We start from the raw sequence: 16723 nt of genomic DNA, 5'->3' as shown, positions 1-16723 counted from the left end.
TGTGTGAACCAGGAGGCTCATTAGAGATAGTGCCCAGGGTTTTTATTTAGGTCTGGTTGACTGGTCACATAGGTTCCTTCAGCCTTGTATATACTAAAATGTCAGAGTCTAAGGAGGAAAGCAAACGTTCAGCATAAATCATATTGTTTATCCAGACAGTTCAGGCATAGTGAGCTATTATTTCCAGGGAATGATGAGAACCTTCCAGAAATCAGAGTTTGCAGATTCTAGCCAAGGGCAACCTTGTCAGTAGCCCTTTCTAAAGATAACAGTCTCAGGCCTGATTTTTAACTCTTCTGCACAGTATCCTAAGGACTCTTATTATCTGTGTTCTATGAAAATAATTAGATTGACAGTAAATCTTTTTGCTTCTCCCTACATACATATTGTAGGGTACTTTTTTTTTTTTTTTTTTTGCTTTTTAGGGCTGCGCCCATGGCATATGGAAGTTCCCAGGCTAGAGGTCAAATTGAAGCTACAGCTGCCTGTCTACACCACAGCCACAGCAACTCAGGATCTGAACAGTGTCTGCAGCTTACACCACAGCTCATGGCAATGCTGGATTCCCAACCCACCAAGCGAGGCCGGGGATTGAACTGACACCCTCATGGATACTAGTTGGATTTGTTTCTGCTGCTCCACAACAGGAACTCCCAGTAGGGGATGATTTTTAAGATAGTCAAATAAAAGGACTTTCACAGAGCAATGGAAATGATTTTATACTTCAGAGGTTTTGAAGGTTTTACCTTTTATACAAGATTACTATTCTTGTTTAACAACCATATAATAATTCAAATCTCATCTATATGATGTTTAAAGATTGTAAATTTAGCAAAAATAATTGTTGACAATTAAGCTATTGTGTAATATTTCTGTGGTTAGCCTATTTTTAGGTCAAGTCCATTAAAATTTTGCCTTTCCTAACCATTGCTTTGTGATCTTAAAAATATTACTTTTTCATCCCTTTTCCTTTGCTCTGAAATGGAAATATTACAGGGTTATTGTAAAGAAACAGTACAAATAGTATTTGTGAAGCACTTGGCAGAATGTGGCACAAAGTACATTCTCAATAAATGACAGTTGCTGTTAATTGTTGAGAGATTGTTGTGTGGTGGGTGATGTGGTTGTGACCTTTGATTTTTTTTTTCTCACCGATCCTCTTTTTCCAGATTATGTAAGACAGATTTCTTATGTAATAATATATTTATGAATTTATTTTATAGTAATTCACAAATGTATTTTTATCTCTATACTGAACATATTTACACACATGTATGTGTATATAGCTACTTAAACATACACATAAAACACCCCAATCATGTCTGTCTGTAGGGGAAGACCAGAATTAATTTTAAAACTGCATGTTTGTACCTAACAGATTCTGTTAGTAACGGAAAAATGAGGTAGTGGATATTATTTTCTTGGCAGCTGCTTATGCCACATAGAGATATGTAATAATCAATTAAAATTTTTCCCATTGATGGAAATCTTGGTTGGTTCCAGAATTTTTTTACAGATAATTGCAAATTATATTTTGATTCTTAAAAAAACTTTAGTAAATCAGGGACTCTTGCTTTGAGAAGTAGTAAGAAGTCTTCCCTCCTAATGAATTAATGGTGAAGGCTGTCTTGTAACTGTTGATAGAATAATATTTCACCACAGTTGTCTTAACCAGTTGTGAAGGAAATTTATTCCTCATCTTTCAGAACTGAAATGTCAGGTGGTAGTCTGGATTTTAAATGCTGTGGGTGTTCTAAAAGTTCCCAGTTGGGCATGTACTCTGGAGTATGATGATCTGTCTACATAAATTACTTGAAAGAGTGCATGGAAGCAAAGAGAAAGGGAAAAGCACATCAGGAGGGCTTTACTTGTTCCCAGTATTTTTCATTTGTTTGTTTTAAATGGGTAGGAGGAGTAGAAAAAAATACTTAAAGAAAAAAAAAGGCACACTGTTAAAAGAAGGCTTTTAGTAAACATTGTTTCGCTTGGAGTTCTCTGTGGTACAGTGGGTTAAGGATCCAGCCTTGTCACTGCAGTGGCTTGGGTTGCTGCTGTGGTGTGGTTCGATCCCTGGCCCAGAAACTTCAGCATGCCATGGGTGTGGCCAAAAAAATAAAAGCACTGTTCCTCAGAGTTTGATCTGTTGATAGGATTTCCATTTAATTTTATCATCCAGTGTTGGATATGTGACAGTGAGAGGCTTTTACCCAGAGGGATGCTGAAACACCTGGCATAAAATGGGACATGTTTATGCCATCTGTAGACTATCTGCATCAGACTATCTTAGGGTTTTTATTAAAAATCAAAATCTTGAGCTCTGTCCTATTTATAGACATGTATATTCAATATTTCCTCAATTTATCCTCTAAATCCTTCCCCCGCCCCCCATAATACCAATCAGTGTCCTGTAGAACCAGTTTTTGGGGCAGCATGGAAAACTCCAGCCCAGAGAAAGTAGCATTGATCAAGGGAATGTTTTCCAGGGCTGGTTTCTATTAATTATATGAACTGTAGGAAAGGAATATATATGTCATACTGCTAAGAGAAGCTAGAGAACTGGTTTCACTTTATATATTGTTTTCCCAAATGTTTTCTTTTTCTATGACTTGGTTAGTTCTATTGCTTTCTCCCTTATCCTCTAATGTGTTTGCTGCCAGACCAATCCGTAAGACCAAAACATGAATGGACTTTTGAAAGAAAGAATAAAATTTGCTTTCCACCAATTATGTAAATATGAGGACACTTGCTTAAAATGTTTTCTCATTACTGTTATCTAAGATAAACATGTATGAATTTGTTTACTATATACTTGAACTTTTTAGCAAGTCTGTCTTTTATTGTTAAATGATTGTATTTAGAAAGTTATTTTGAATGCTCTCTCAAGAAGAACGTACTGCTCCTTTATTTTAATATCAGTCAAGTCATTGAAACAGTAATATGTCAAGGAATAACTGCTGTTAAACTTACACACCTTTTTCTTTGTATATCAGATCACAAAAGAGGAAGAGCGAGAGAAGAAGTTTTCTAGAAGGCTAAATCATAGTCCTCCTCAGTCAAGCTCCCGATACAGAGAAAATAGGTGATTGATTATTTAAACCACGTTCAATATTTGGACATTGCTTATCTTTTATATGAATATTTAGAATTGATTTTCTTTTATATAAAGGCAGCTAATACCTACTCTTTTTTATTGGTCAAGGAGAGTATAACTCAGTTCTTTTCTACCAAGAATATCTAGGTGAGATGTGTAAGTCCTCAGAGTGGGATTGAGGACATTGCTTGGCATGCATTAGTCATTGCTATTATTTTTATACCTAATTTCAAATTCCATTGAAGTCTTTTTTGTGTGTATGAGGGGGTGGAGGCCACATCTTCAGCATGTGAAAGTTGCAAGGCCAGGGATTGAACCTATGCCACAGTGGTGACCCAGGCTGCTACAGTAACGATGCCAGATCCTTAACCCACTGCACCACAAGGGAACCCCCTAGCAAAGTCTTAACATACAACCTTTTTGTGCCCAAAGTTTCCCTTTAGTATGAATAAATTATTTTCCCCATTAAGGCTTCAAAAGCATTGAATGGCATGTGTGTGATATTAACCTATAAATATGAGATAATGTATAAGACACTATACTATAGGACATATGTATAGATTCCTAAATATATAAATATATGGCTTTGTTTATGAAACTAGGGATTAAGACTTCAAAAGAGTTATATATTTTTATTCTTTAAAGGGGTTTTAAAGCACTTAAGCAGATAATGTTCAGGTTTTTGGTTTGATTTCCTATGTTTGTATTCTGATGTTGGGATAAAGAATCACGTTACATGAATAAAATAGAATTTTTGCATTTAGTTGGAGTTTTTCCTGTGTCCACTTAAAAATTGTTTTTATAGAAGTGATCATATATTTCTTTAGAAGTCGTGATGAGAGGAAAAAAGATGATCGTTCTCGCAAAAGAGATTATGATCGAAACCCTCCTCGAAGAGATTCATACAGAGACCGGTACAATAGAAGACGAGGACGAAGTCGCAGTTACAGCAGGAGTCGGAGTCGAAGTTGGAGTAAAGAGAGGCTTCGTGACAGGGATAGGGATAGAAGCAGGACTAGAAGCAGAAGCAGGACACGAAGCAGGGGTAAATAATTCGTATATATGTATATTTTGGTTGATGCTTTTATTGTGAAAAAATTTTGTATTTGAGGTTTTTAAAAATTATTTAAATTTTGTCAGTGTTATCTTCATTTTCTTCTATTTTGATATATTCTGTAGTCCAAGCAAATACTCTTTAAAAATATAAAATTTTTATTTATTTATTTCTACCTTTTTAACCACACCTGCAGCATATGGAAGTCCCAGGCCAGGGATTGAACCTACTCCATAGCAGTGAGAGTGTAAAGATTCTTAACTGCCAGGCCACCAGGGAACTCCCTAAAAAGTATTTGATGCAAATTAAAACCATAATGAATTACCACTGCACAACCATCAGAGTGATCAAAATTCAAATGATTGACTCTACCCAGTCTTGGTGAAGATGGTGATAAATAAGCTGGAACTCTTTGGAAAACACTTTGACAGCATCTTAAAAATGTTAAGCCTAGAGTTCCCATTGTGCCTCAGCAGAAATAAATCTGACCAGTGTCCATGAGGACGCTTTTTGATCCCTGGCCTTATTCAGTGGGTTAAGGACTTGGCGTTGCTGTGGTGCAGGTCACAGACACGGCTCCAATTCGACCTCTAAGCTGAGACTTCTATATGCCTCAGGTGTGGCCCTAGAAGAGACAAAGAAAAAAATGTTAAGCCTGTACCTACCAGATGACCCAGCCAACCATTCCACTCCTGGGTATTTACCTAAGAGAAACGAAACTTACTGCCATACAAAGACATATCAGATGATCATGACAGCTTCATTTGTAATAGCCAAAAACCAGAAACAGTCCAGATGTTCATCAACAGGTGAATGGATGAACAGATTGTGGTATATCCATTGAGTGGTGATAAAAAAGAAAGAACTATTGATACATCCAACAAAAGGAATGAATCTCAGAATAATTACACTGAGTGAAAGAAGCCACACACAAAAAAAGAGTGTGTATGGTGGGGGGAGATTTCAGAAAATGCAAACCAATCTCTCATGACAGAAAACAAATCAGTGGTTGCCTGGGATGAAATATAGGAGGGGTGGATCATAAAGGGGCACAAGGATGTGATGAGTATGTACATTTTTTTGTTGGTAATGTTCAGTTTCACCAGTGTATATACATAGATAAAAATTCATTAAATTGTTTATGTTGTTTATTATATATACATATCAGACCTCAAATTATGAAAACAGTTAAAATTTTCATGTGTACATAGATAAAAATTCATTAAACTGTATATTTTAAATTTGTTTATTGTATATATCAGACCTCAAATTATGAAAATGGTTAAAAATTTTCATTTCATGTAACTGATTTACAGTGTTGTGTCAGTTTCAGGGGTATAGCCAGTGATTCAGTTATTTATATCTGTTCTTTTTCAGATTCTTTTCCCTTATAGGTTGTTATAACATATTGAGTATAGTTCCCTGTGCTATACATTAGGTCATTGTTGACTGTATATTTTATATTTAGATAGTGTGTATACTTTAATCCCAAACTCCTAATTTATCCCTCCCTTCTCCTTTCCCCTTTGATAAGCATACTTTGTTTTCAAAGCCTGTGGGTCTGTTTCTATTTTGTAAATAAGTTCATTTGGATTATATTTTAATTCCATGTATAATGTTATACGATGTTTGTCTTTCTCTCTCTGGCTTATTACTTCACATGTTGCTGCAAATGGCAATATTTTATTCTTTTAAATGGCTGAGTAATATTTCATTGTGTATATGCTCCACAACCAAGATGTATGCTTGAATACAAGTACTTTCTTAGCCAAAAAATTCATATGTAGACTGGCTTCTCCTGTACCTCTTCAGAGAAGTTTACTCAGAGTTACTGAGTGGTTGTCTCCTGGGGGCTAATCTTCAGTAAGACCCTGAGTAAAACTTACACTCATGAAAAGAAAAAAAAAATTTCATTTCAGATATATGTGTTTGCAAGAGCATGTCATTTTCAACATGTATAATTTTTCTTCTGGTGTGTATTATGAAAAGAATAACTGATCTTATTATCTTTTTTCTTGGCCCAGTTAGTTTCTTTGTTCATGTTTATTATGAACTCCTTTTTCTTCTTCTTTACTCTTCCATTCTCATCGTCAATAAATAGTGTTAATTGTAAAAAGCCATGCTAAGACCTTTAGATGGGTGACAACTAAATGTTCATCATGGAAAAAATAACCATACTTTTTTGCATAATTTGCTTTGTCGCCTGAAGTTATGCATACTGAGATTGTAATGAAGAAAATTTAAAGATCTCTTTTCTAGAAATAAAACTCCAAAAAAATATCATTAAGTATAGCAACTTTGTGTGTGTTTTTTTAGTTTAGGTCATATTGAAAAGAAATAGCTTATCATGAAGCATTGTGTGTTGAGTGTGTTTTTTTTTTTTTTTTAATTAAAGTACAGTTGATTTATAATGTTGTACCAATTTCGTATTGAGTGGTTTTTAAAAGGAGGATTGTGTAAAATTAGATTTGGGACTTTTTTTTTTTTTTAGAGAGAGTATGGTTTTATAAGTCATTTATATTTTGTTGCAGAAAGGGATCTGGTAAAACCTAAATACGACCTGGATAGAGCAGATCCGTTAGAAAACAATTATACTCCAGTCTCTTCGGTACCTAATATTTCATCCGGCCACTACCCAGTACCTACTTTGAGCAGCACTATTACAGTAATTGCTCCTACTCATCATGGTAATAACACTACCGAAAGTTGGTCTGAATTTCATGAAGACCAAGTGGACCATAACTCATATGTAAGACCACCAATGCCAAAGAAGCGGTGTAGAGACTATGATGGTAAGACTGTCAACTTTTTCCTGAAGTATGGAATTAATATTCCCATCTGATTAAATTCTGTAAATTTAGGTTCCACACAGTTACTTGAAGACTTAACCTGTTAGAAATAGTGGGAAATTAGCTTCAAGCACTTCATAAATTCCTCAGTATATTACTAAAGTCTTTATTAGTCACTGCTGACTGTTGAATATCAGCTTCATGGTAGTGTTTATTTTTACGTAAGTCTAGCATATTTTTGGAATTTACCAAACTGGTAGTATCTACTGAATTATTTATGAGGGTATTGGCTACTGAAGCATTCTTGACAAAACTTACTTCTTTAGAAATCAGTGGTTATTGACATGTAAGTAGAATATAGAAATGTGATTATCACCTATGTAAGAATTTTATAAATGAATTGAAGACTCTATTTTACTGTAAAAATTTTGTAAATTGTGTTAAAGATGTAGTATTAAAATTGTGAGAGAAAGTTTTATACTGTCTTGTTAGCTAGGTATACTCATTTTAATATGGTGATTTTTTTTTTTTTAGTATGTATGTTAACTATAGTATCACTTGATAAGTATTTCGTATTACTAGAAATCGGTAGGTAGCTCCTATGATATGGTTATTTATACTTGCCCCAAAATAAAAATATTCCATCATCACTTTTTTTAACTTAGAGAAAATGTATATGTCCAACACCTTTTATATTTCTTTCTAACCATTCTTCCTCACAGAAAAGGGTTTCTGTATGCGAGGAGACATGTGCCCTTTTGATCATGGAAGTGACCCAGTAGTTGTAGAAGATGTCAATCTTCCTGGTATGCTGCCTTTCCCAGCACAGCCTCCTGTTGTTGAAGGACCACCTCCTCCTGGACTCCCTCCACCTCCACCTATTCTTACACCCCCACCTGTGAATCTGAGACCCCCAGTGCCACCACCAGGCCCATTACCACCCAGTCTACCACCTGTCACAGGTAAGTAAATGTATGTTTGCCTGTTCTTCGTATCTAGGCATTCATAGTGTTTTGTAAAAGTTAAGAGTTTGATGTTTGCTTTTGTTAAAAGTAGCTAGAATAATCCTGTAGATGCCTTCTAGAAACTAAGAGCAAGATGCTCCCATTTGGAGTATACCCCTGTTTTGCATGCTCTGCTAATCCTGTGGTTTATAATGGTCTGGGATGTTCTTGAATTATGCGTAGCACTGATGCACCCTAGCTGCCTGTTGTCATGTATTGCTTAAGAGAAACCTGTTTTGATATACATGAAACAAATGTTTTACCCTAGAAAACTAATACAGTTGTAAGAGCTTGGTGTTTGTAGATATTATACTTTGACTGATAAATGAGAATATCATGTTTGGATATACAGTAACTTATTTTATTTGTTTGCTTTCAGATGATATTTCTTATTCTTTGGTTTTGACAGGACCACCACCTCCACTTCCTCCTTTGCAGCCATCTGGCATGGATGCTCCTCCAAACTCTGCAACCAGTTCTGTTCCTACTGTAGTAACAACTGGCATTCATCACCAGCCTCCTCCTGCTCCACCCTCTCTTTTTACTGCAGGTGCAGTTTTGGCCCTCTTTATGTTAATAATGTAATGTAATTTAGAAAAGAGTTTTAGTTGAGGAACTTTTAAATGTCTAGAGAGTGAATTGCTTTATCAGGTCTGTTTTTCTCACTAAAATGTAGACATGGTGAATATACATTAAATTTAATCCTCAGAATTTTTAAAAAGCTACATTTTTAGTAACATTTTATTTTTATAAAACTTATTTTTAAAATACATATAAAACATGTTATGAATTAGTAATATGCTATATAGTTTATATTTTACCTCCTTATATAGTTTACCTTTTCTGTTATCAATGTAAAAAATTACCAAGTGGATATAATTGTTTTTTAATTACAGTTTTTGTATTACCAGATACATATGACACAGATGGCTACAATCCTGAAGCCCCAAGCATAACAAACACTTCCAGACCTATGTATAGACACAGAGTACATGCACAAAGACCTAACTTGATAGGACTAACATCAGGGGATATGGATTTGCCACCCAGAGGTACTATTTTGAATCTTCTTATCATTTTTGTAGTTTCAAGAGTGACAAAACATTTATAAAGAACAGTTGGGCCTGTGTATGTTGGGGTTGAGTAAGGGCTGATGATTATGTTTGTTCCTTTGGTCTCATATGAGAGAAAAGGTATTAATGTCTGTGCCTTATTTGTGGTATTGGTGACATTTTATTCTGTCATCCAGGGGGAAAGGAATTTCCCAAACGTTCTTATTTTCTAGCTTTCTTGGGGGTATATTCTATCATTTGTGGTCTTAATTGCTTCATTTAAACTTTTTTTTTCTTTCTTTTTTTGCTTTTTTACGACTGCACCTACGGCATATGGAAGTTCCCAGTGTAGGGGTCAAATCGAGCTACAGCTGCCAGCCTACACCACAGCCATAGCAGCACCAGATCTGAGCTGTGTCTATGACCTACACCACAGCTCACGGCAACGCCAGATCCTTAACCCACTGAGTGAGGCCAGGGATCGAACCCACAACCTCATGGTTACTAGTTGGATTCTACTGTGCCACAACGGGAACTCCTGGTTCATTTAAACTTTTAAGAGTAATGTTTTAATTCCTAATGGTAGATTCTTTTGTAGTTTGGATAGTGAAATTAACTGTACAGACTTAGTGCTTGATACATATTTAATTTTTGTTTACTTTTGACATGTGAGGATTTGATATTGGTTTGCTTATAATATTTTAAGCAGAAGGAATTATATTTTAGAAAGTGACTCATTAGCTTTGAAAATTATCTTAAAGGAGAGAGACTTTTTGATATAATTTCTAAGGGAGAGAAGATAGACTTTAGACTGATCCACAAGTCAGGGCAGGAAAAGTGCTATGCAGGAGGTGCAAATTGGTATGAAGGTTCAGAAGATGGAAAGTTCACATAAATTTGAAAGATGGAGTATTTGCCGCAGGTAATATTTTATTTTGGGGAATGAGGGATTGCCAGACATTACAGAAAATATTATGTAGGCCAACAAAAATATATCTTTTTTTTCCTAACTACTTCAGCTAATTTTTAAATGCCATTTTCTTTCCAGTCATTCCTTGCTGTATTTTTTTTTTCTAGCTAAAAAAAGAGTCATGCGGAGTTCCCATCGTGGCTCAGTGGTTAGCAAACCCAACTAGTATCCGTGAGGATGTGGGTTTGATCCCTGGCCTTTCACAGTGGGTTATGGATCTGGCGTTGCCATGAGATGTGGTGTAGGTCACAGATGTGACTTGGATCCCACGTTGCTGTGGCTGTGGTGTAGGCCGGCAGCTATAGCTCCGATTTGACCCCTAGCCTGGGAACCTCCATAAGCCACAAGTGCAACCCTAAAAGACAAAAAGACCAAAAAAAAAAAAAAAAGTTGGAGTCCTGCATTATTGTGAATAAAAGTCCATCTTATTTAAATAAATAATAGTTCGTAACTAACTAATGCAGTTTAGTAAAATTATGTGTACTTACACTTCTCACTTTTTTATTTGTTTATTAGAAACGATCAGATTCTGAGCATCTACCATGAGTGTTCAGAGAACTTTTTGTGGTGGAGGTGTTCAGGAACATTTAAATTTATACCAAGTTTAATTTATATCCTCTGAGATCACAGAACTGAAAAATAAATAAAATTAAAAAAGGATGTTGGAGGAAAACACAGTACATAAGACTGATAGACACATTTACTGATTGTATACCAAGAGGAACTTGCTTCTGTGTTTAACACTCCTTCTTTTAAATGAATAAAAATAAGAATTTGAGAGAATATAGTTGAGTTGAAACTAACACATCACTGCCTTTCATAGTGAACCTTCAGATAAAGACATGTTAAAGTAGAAAAAGTTATCGGAAATCTCAAAGACTCTCTAAAAGGGTCAGTGAAATAGACTTGGGAAGGAGGAATAAAAGCAAAAATTCTGTTGCAGAACTGGTCCTGTGAAGATACCTCTGGGCAAAGAAACTGCAATTTACCTTAAGAATGCCTTCAATAACAGATACTGAATGTTTCCACCTGATCTGCTGTGGCGATGTAGGATTAGTCAGAGTTAGCCAGAAAAGGGGGGTAGATAAAGCACATGTACTTTGTGATGCTTCTGTGAAACTGAAAGAATTTTTTGATTGGAACAGAGGGAATGAGGGATGTCGGAAGCGGGGGGCTAGTAAGAGGCCAATTAAAGGTATTTGAAAAATTCTGGAAAAGAGATGATAGTAGCTAGACTAGGGTAGTGACAGTGGTAAGTAAAGGATTTAAGTTTATTGGGAAGAATTGACAGCACTCGTTACTTAATGGGTTTGGGGACTTAGAATGGGAGTAGGGGTAATGGAGAGGGTGTAATAAAAGACACAAGGTTTCTGATGAGGATAATTGGACAGGTTATCATTCACTGAGAGGAAGAACGGATTTGGTAGGAAGATCTGCATGGAGATTATAGTGGCAGCCATGAGAGAAATTGTGCTGAAACAGATCTTAAGTCCTTTTGGTTTTATGTGTTTAGAAATACTCAGAGTAGGATTTATATGATTTATTCATTTTTTTAAAAAGGAATTTTAAAATGTATTTTTCTGTGTGAACTAGGGTTGTCATGTTTTTAAGCTTTGGTGTCATTTGGAAATAAAGGTTAAATATAGTTCTGTGTTTGTCAAACTATATGGATGTTAAAGGTTGAAAGCAGATTTTTTACAGTTTTTTTTTCTTTTTTTCTTTTTTTTAGGGCAGTGCTTCAGGCGTATGGAAGTTCCCAGGCTAGGGATTGAATTGGAGCTACAGCTGCAGGGCTATGCCACAGCCATTGCAACACCAGATCTGAGCCGAGTCTGTGACCTACACTACAGTTCACAGGAACAATAAATAAATTAATTAATTAAAAATCCAGGCAACACTAGATCCCTGACCCACTGAGCGAGGCCAGGGATCAAATGTGCATCCTCATGGATACTAGTCAGGTTCGTTTCTGCTTTGCCACAACAGGAACTTCCTTTTTTGCACACCATTAGCACAGTGTTAAAGTGTTAAATCTTTACCTTTTTTTAGTTTAGCATGATGTTATTACATTAAATAAGCAACCCACTTCATTCACAACTGTAAGTTATCAATTCCTTTTTTTTTTTTTGGCCTCACCCATGGCATATGGAAGTTTCTGGGCTAGAAACTGAACCCAAGCCACAGTTGTGACCTTGCCATAGCCACGACAACACCAGACCCTTAACTCTGCCAGGCTGGGGGTCAAACTTGTGCCACTCACTTCAGAGACAACACCAGATCGTTAACTCCATGCACCACAGAGGGAACTCCTTTAAGTTACCAGTTCTTAAAGGTCTTTGGACTATTGTTAAATTTTGAATCTTGTAGATTGTGCATTTGATTTCAAAACTATAAACTCAAAGCACCAAGGTGATTTATTTGTTATTAATTTGACGTATGAGAATTACTGATTCTTCTTCATTTAGGTGTGGAAGGAATTCAAAATAAGTTAAAATCCTTAAGTTACTGTATTTAGATACGCATTTATTTCTATATTTTCTGAAATGTATATTTAGACAAAAAGCCAGGACTTTGTTTTTCATGCACATTTAAGGAAGTGGCTGTGTTTAATAGAAAATGTTAATCTATGCTTTCTTTTCTTTCTTTCTTTCTTTTTTTTTTTTTCCAAACAGAGAAGCCTCCTAATAAAAGCAGTATGAGGATAGTCGTGGATTCAGAGTCAAGGAAAAGAACCATTGGTTCTGGGGAGCCTGGAGTTCCTACAAAGAAGACTTGGTTTGATAAGTAAGCTGTTAGGGAAAGTTGAGGAATTTTATTTTGCAGTGATTTTTAGGTTAGTTGCGTTATTACTGTGACAGTATAATGTTCTCTTTAAAAATACAATTTTTCTGTAGGTAGTCCCCAACTAAAATATATAATATTTGTTTTCCAAAAATGTGTAAGTTAGTCGTCTGGTACTTTCTTATAGAAAGGGTGTGGTGGTTGAGTGCACAATTTTCCTATTTGTACCTCTTCCTACCTCCCAAAAACCCCAACCCTTAGCTTAGCGATATTTTTGAATACTAGCTTTTTAAAGGATAGTCATGAGCCCACTATTAGGGAAGGAAGTCTGCGTCAGGTCTGGGAGAAGGCTATCACATGTGGGCAATTCCTGTTAAGAGTTAGAAAGCAATCTTTTACTGAAGTGGGGGAGGCTGGATAGGCACTGAAGTTGTCAAGGAAGGGTTCAGAGAAACAAGAATCGGAATGTTAGTGTGTTTGATGATTCATTTATAAATTTGCATGTTTGAAGAAAGACCAGGATAACTCTTTCAGAGCTTTAACGTATGTTTACTAATGGATAATTTCTAGAAAGATTCTGCCTTTAATTCTGAGATTTAAGGCAAGCAGTATAACCTCCCTGGGCCACAGTTTTGCCCCTTTCTTCATGTCAAATGTGTGGTCTCTAGTTCTGACTTTTTTTTTTTAAGTTGGAAAGAGGTTTTGACGGTCATTGCTTGCTTTTAATAAATGTTTTAAAATAGGAAACATTTCAATAAGCTGGCTTTTACAAAAATGGAGCAAAGGTTATATATGCAGATTGACTGAAGGAGGGTACAAAGACCTTTCCTGCTGAAAATTTTAAGTAGAAATGCAATAGAAGTGGAAAGGAACAAATGATATGGAAGAGCCCTGCTAGCTTGGCTCCATGAAAGATGAAAACTACTAATTTGGTAACATCATTTTTTGAGGAAAAAAAAATTAAATTTCCTTTCTCAACTAGCAATTTCAGTTTGGAAAAAAAGTTGGACTTAAATTGTAAGATTAAATTGTAATCCTTTGTACTTCATAGGGATCAGGATTTATAAATGAATATATTAACTTGATTTTTGTTACAGACCAAATTTTAATAGAACAAACAGCCCAGGCTTCCAGAAAAAGGTTCAGTTTGGAAATGAGAATACCAAACTTGAACTTAGAAAAGTTCCTCCAGAATTAAATAATATCAGCAAACTTAATGAGCATTTTAGTCGATTTGGAACCTTGGTTAACTTACAGGTAAGAGCTATGAAGTGACTCTGTTGTCTTTGTGTAATTATTTAGGCGGGGGGGGAACCTTAATATAGTAAGAAAAATACCTTTATAAAGAAATATTATAGAAAATTTGCTAATATTCTAAATTTAGAAAATTAGGTATGAAATGAAACTTTATAAAAAAAAGTGTGATAACATATTTACTTTGAAAATGCAGGAGTTTTAATTGATCATATTATGTAGTTTTTGCCTAATAGAGTTTTATGTAGTTTTTACCTAATAGAGGTTATCATAAAATTACTGCAAAGTTGAATAAATAACCACTCTGGTAAAATCTAATCTTATAGTAGTTTTCATTTCCTCAGTTTCATTTTAGCACTTTGCTAAGTCAGATTTATTTTTGCCATCTCTGTGATAGGACACATTTTTTTGGTCGTTTTTGTTTTTTGGGTTTTTTTGGCCACACCTGTGGCATGTGCCAGGGATTGAACCTGCACCACAGCAGAACCCAAGCGACTGCAATGACAATGCCAGATCTTTAACCTGATGAGCCACACAGGAACTCCAATGGTGGGACAAATATAATGGATACTTCTGGAGTCCAAATACCATGTAGTCTATAATTAAATATTTGCTTTTCCCTTTACCATTTTTGAACATCTTTTACAATAAATTCAGTGTAATTTGTATTTGATTTCACCTAAAATTAAACTTTGGCTTAGGTGTATGTTACTTGTGAAGTTATTAATATTGAGTTTATACTATGTGATACGTTGAAAGTGTTGAGATGATGTTTGGCTTCTTTTCCTGTTTGTATGGCATTCTTTTCAACTAAAACAATTATTTCCTATAGTCTGATAAAAATAAGAATAAATGTTAGTACAGCTTAAGTTGATATTTTGGAAAATATTTTAAAAATAATAAAAATAGATGAAACAGTGCATGCATGCTTGGGGTAGGGCACCAGAGATTTACATAGAATTTACAGAAAGTATTTTTCAGCACTGTGTTTTTCCTATTCTTTCTCCCAAATATCCCTATAATATTATTATGTTTTGGTAACAGTTTACCATGTGTTGTTTTTGGATTTTTTGTTTTATAGTTCTGTGAGTATATATTTACCTATAAATCAGTATGCAAACTTAAAAATATGTATGTATTTAAAAGTATATGAGCCCGTATTATACATATTACCCTGTAGTTTTTTTTTGTACTTTATCTTGAATGTTTATAAATATCTTTTTATGGCAGTTCACCTTGATCTACTACATTTAGATCTAGACATAAAAAAGTTCATAGAATATTCTTACACAATTAACTACATTAGTAATTATTAAAAACAGTTTAAAGCTGAGGGTTAGAACATGATATCTCATTGTTTCAATTTGCATTTCCTCAGTTACTAGTGAGGTTGATAGCTCTATACTGGTCCTTTTGATGTATCTGTATACTGCCTACATTATTATTTATAGACTATATGTTTTTAAAAAATTAGTCTAAAAAACCATTTAGTTTTATCCTAATAGGACATATCAATGAAATTGATGTTTTAAATTACAATAAATGTGTAATTATTAAAATGCTGCCTAAATTCCCTATAGCTATTATTTATTGAATACTTAATACTCTTTATATATACACATACACACATATACACTCTCTGGTTTACACAAATTATTATTTAATTCTTTTTAAATTTTTTATTTTTTTGCTTTTTAGGGCCACACCTGCGGCATATAGAGGTTCCCAGGCTAGGGGTCCATTCGGAGCTACAGCTGCCGGCCTATACTATAGCTACAGCAATGCGGGACCTGGACCATATCTGCAATCTACACCACAGCTAATGGCAATGCCAGGCTAGGGCTTGAACCCACAACCTCATAGTTCCTAGTTGGATTCGTTTCCACTGTGCCATGATGGGAATTCCCCCCTTATTTAATTCTTAACAACTCCAGAGTGGATATTGTTATCCCTTTTATGGAAGAGGAAATGGAGGCATAGAAAGATTAAATAACTTGCTCATGCTCCTGTGAGAGTAACAATCAAGGTTTGAGCCAGGTAGTTTGAATCAAGGTCTATATGTTTAGTTTCTATTTTGTATTGCTTTGCCCCAGTAGTTTATGTGACACACCTTGGAAAGTACTGGTATTATTGAAAGAACAGAAAATTAAATACTAAAAAAGCCTTAGATCTACTTATTCACTGTATGGGTCTATAGAATCACATATTCTTTCTTTTTTCTTTTTCTTTTTGGGCCATCATGTGGCATAAGGAGTTCCTGGGCCAGTGCTTGAATCTGAGCCACAGCTGTGACCTACCCACTGAGCCAGGTTGGGCACTCCAGAGATGCCACCGATCCCATTGCACCACAGCAGGAACTCCAGATTACATACTCTTTGAATCTCAGTTGACTTATGTATAAAATGTGATTATTGCTGTTGTTATGTTGTTCTTTATTTTTTTTCCCCTTAAATTTTCTTGTACTCTTGGAAATACTCTTGTGAGAATTACCAATTTAGAAAATTTTACGGATGGATTTTTCTATAATTTTTGGTTAGAGATCACCTCTTTTAAAGTAGTTTATTGCCTTCTCCTGACTCTGTGGATCTTAACATCACTCATTGACATAGGGATTGTTTCTCATAGTCAGTATTAATATTGGGGGTAAAAAGTGGAACTTTTTTTTTTTTTTTTTTAGGGTTGTACCTGAGGCATATGGAGGTTCCCAGGTTAGTGGTCAAATTGGAGC

The 16723-nt window shown here is 35.1% G+C and overlaps 1 protein-coding gene across 13 annotated transcripts in view; it reads left to right on the top strand.

The window, feature by feature from the left end:
• RBM26 (RNA binding motif protein 26) overlaps positions 1-16723 on the top strand; it is an 82575-nt gene that overhangs the window by 26557 nt on the left and 39295 nt on the right. For 6 of the 13 annotated variants that reach the window (XM_047756506.1, XM_047756504.1, XM_047756505.1 and 3 more), the window contains exons 4-11: positions 2991-3079; positions 3919-4136; positions 6677-6937; positions 7657-7896; positions 8318-8488; positions 8835-8990; positions 12633-12744; positions 13839-13998. In XM_047756506.1, the coding sequence (XP_047612462.1) occupies positions 2991-3079; positions 3919-4136; positions 6677-6937; positions 7657-7896; positions 8318-8488; positions 8835-8990; positions 12633-12744; positions 13839-13998 (1407 nt within the window). The remainder of the gene's footprint in view (positions 1-2990; positions 3080-3918; positions 4137-6676; positions 6938-7656; positions 7897-8317; positions 8489-8834; positions 8991-12632; positions 12745-13838; positions 13999-16723) is intronic. The other 7 variants (XM_047756516.1, XM_047756511.1, XM_047756515.1 and 4 more) reach the window with 3 other exon arrangements.

This window comes from Phacochoerus africanus, chromosome 13 (genome assembly GCF_016906955.1).
Source record: "Phacochoerus africanus isolate WHEZ1 chromosome 13, ROS_Pafr_v1, whole genome shotgun sequence".
NCBI classification, from domain to species: Eukaryota; Metazoa; Chordata; class Mammalia; order Artiodactyla; family Suidae; genus Phacochoerus; species Phacochoerus africanus.
The sequence above is the reverse complement of the archived record's forward strand: the minus strand, read 5'-3'. Positions and strand labels throughout refer to the sequence as shown.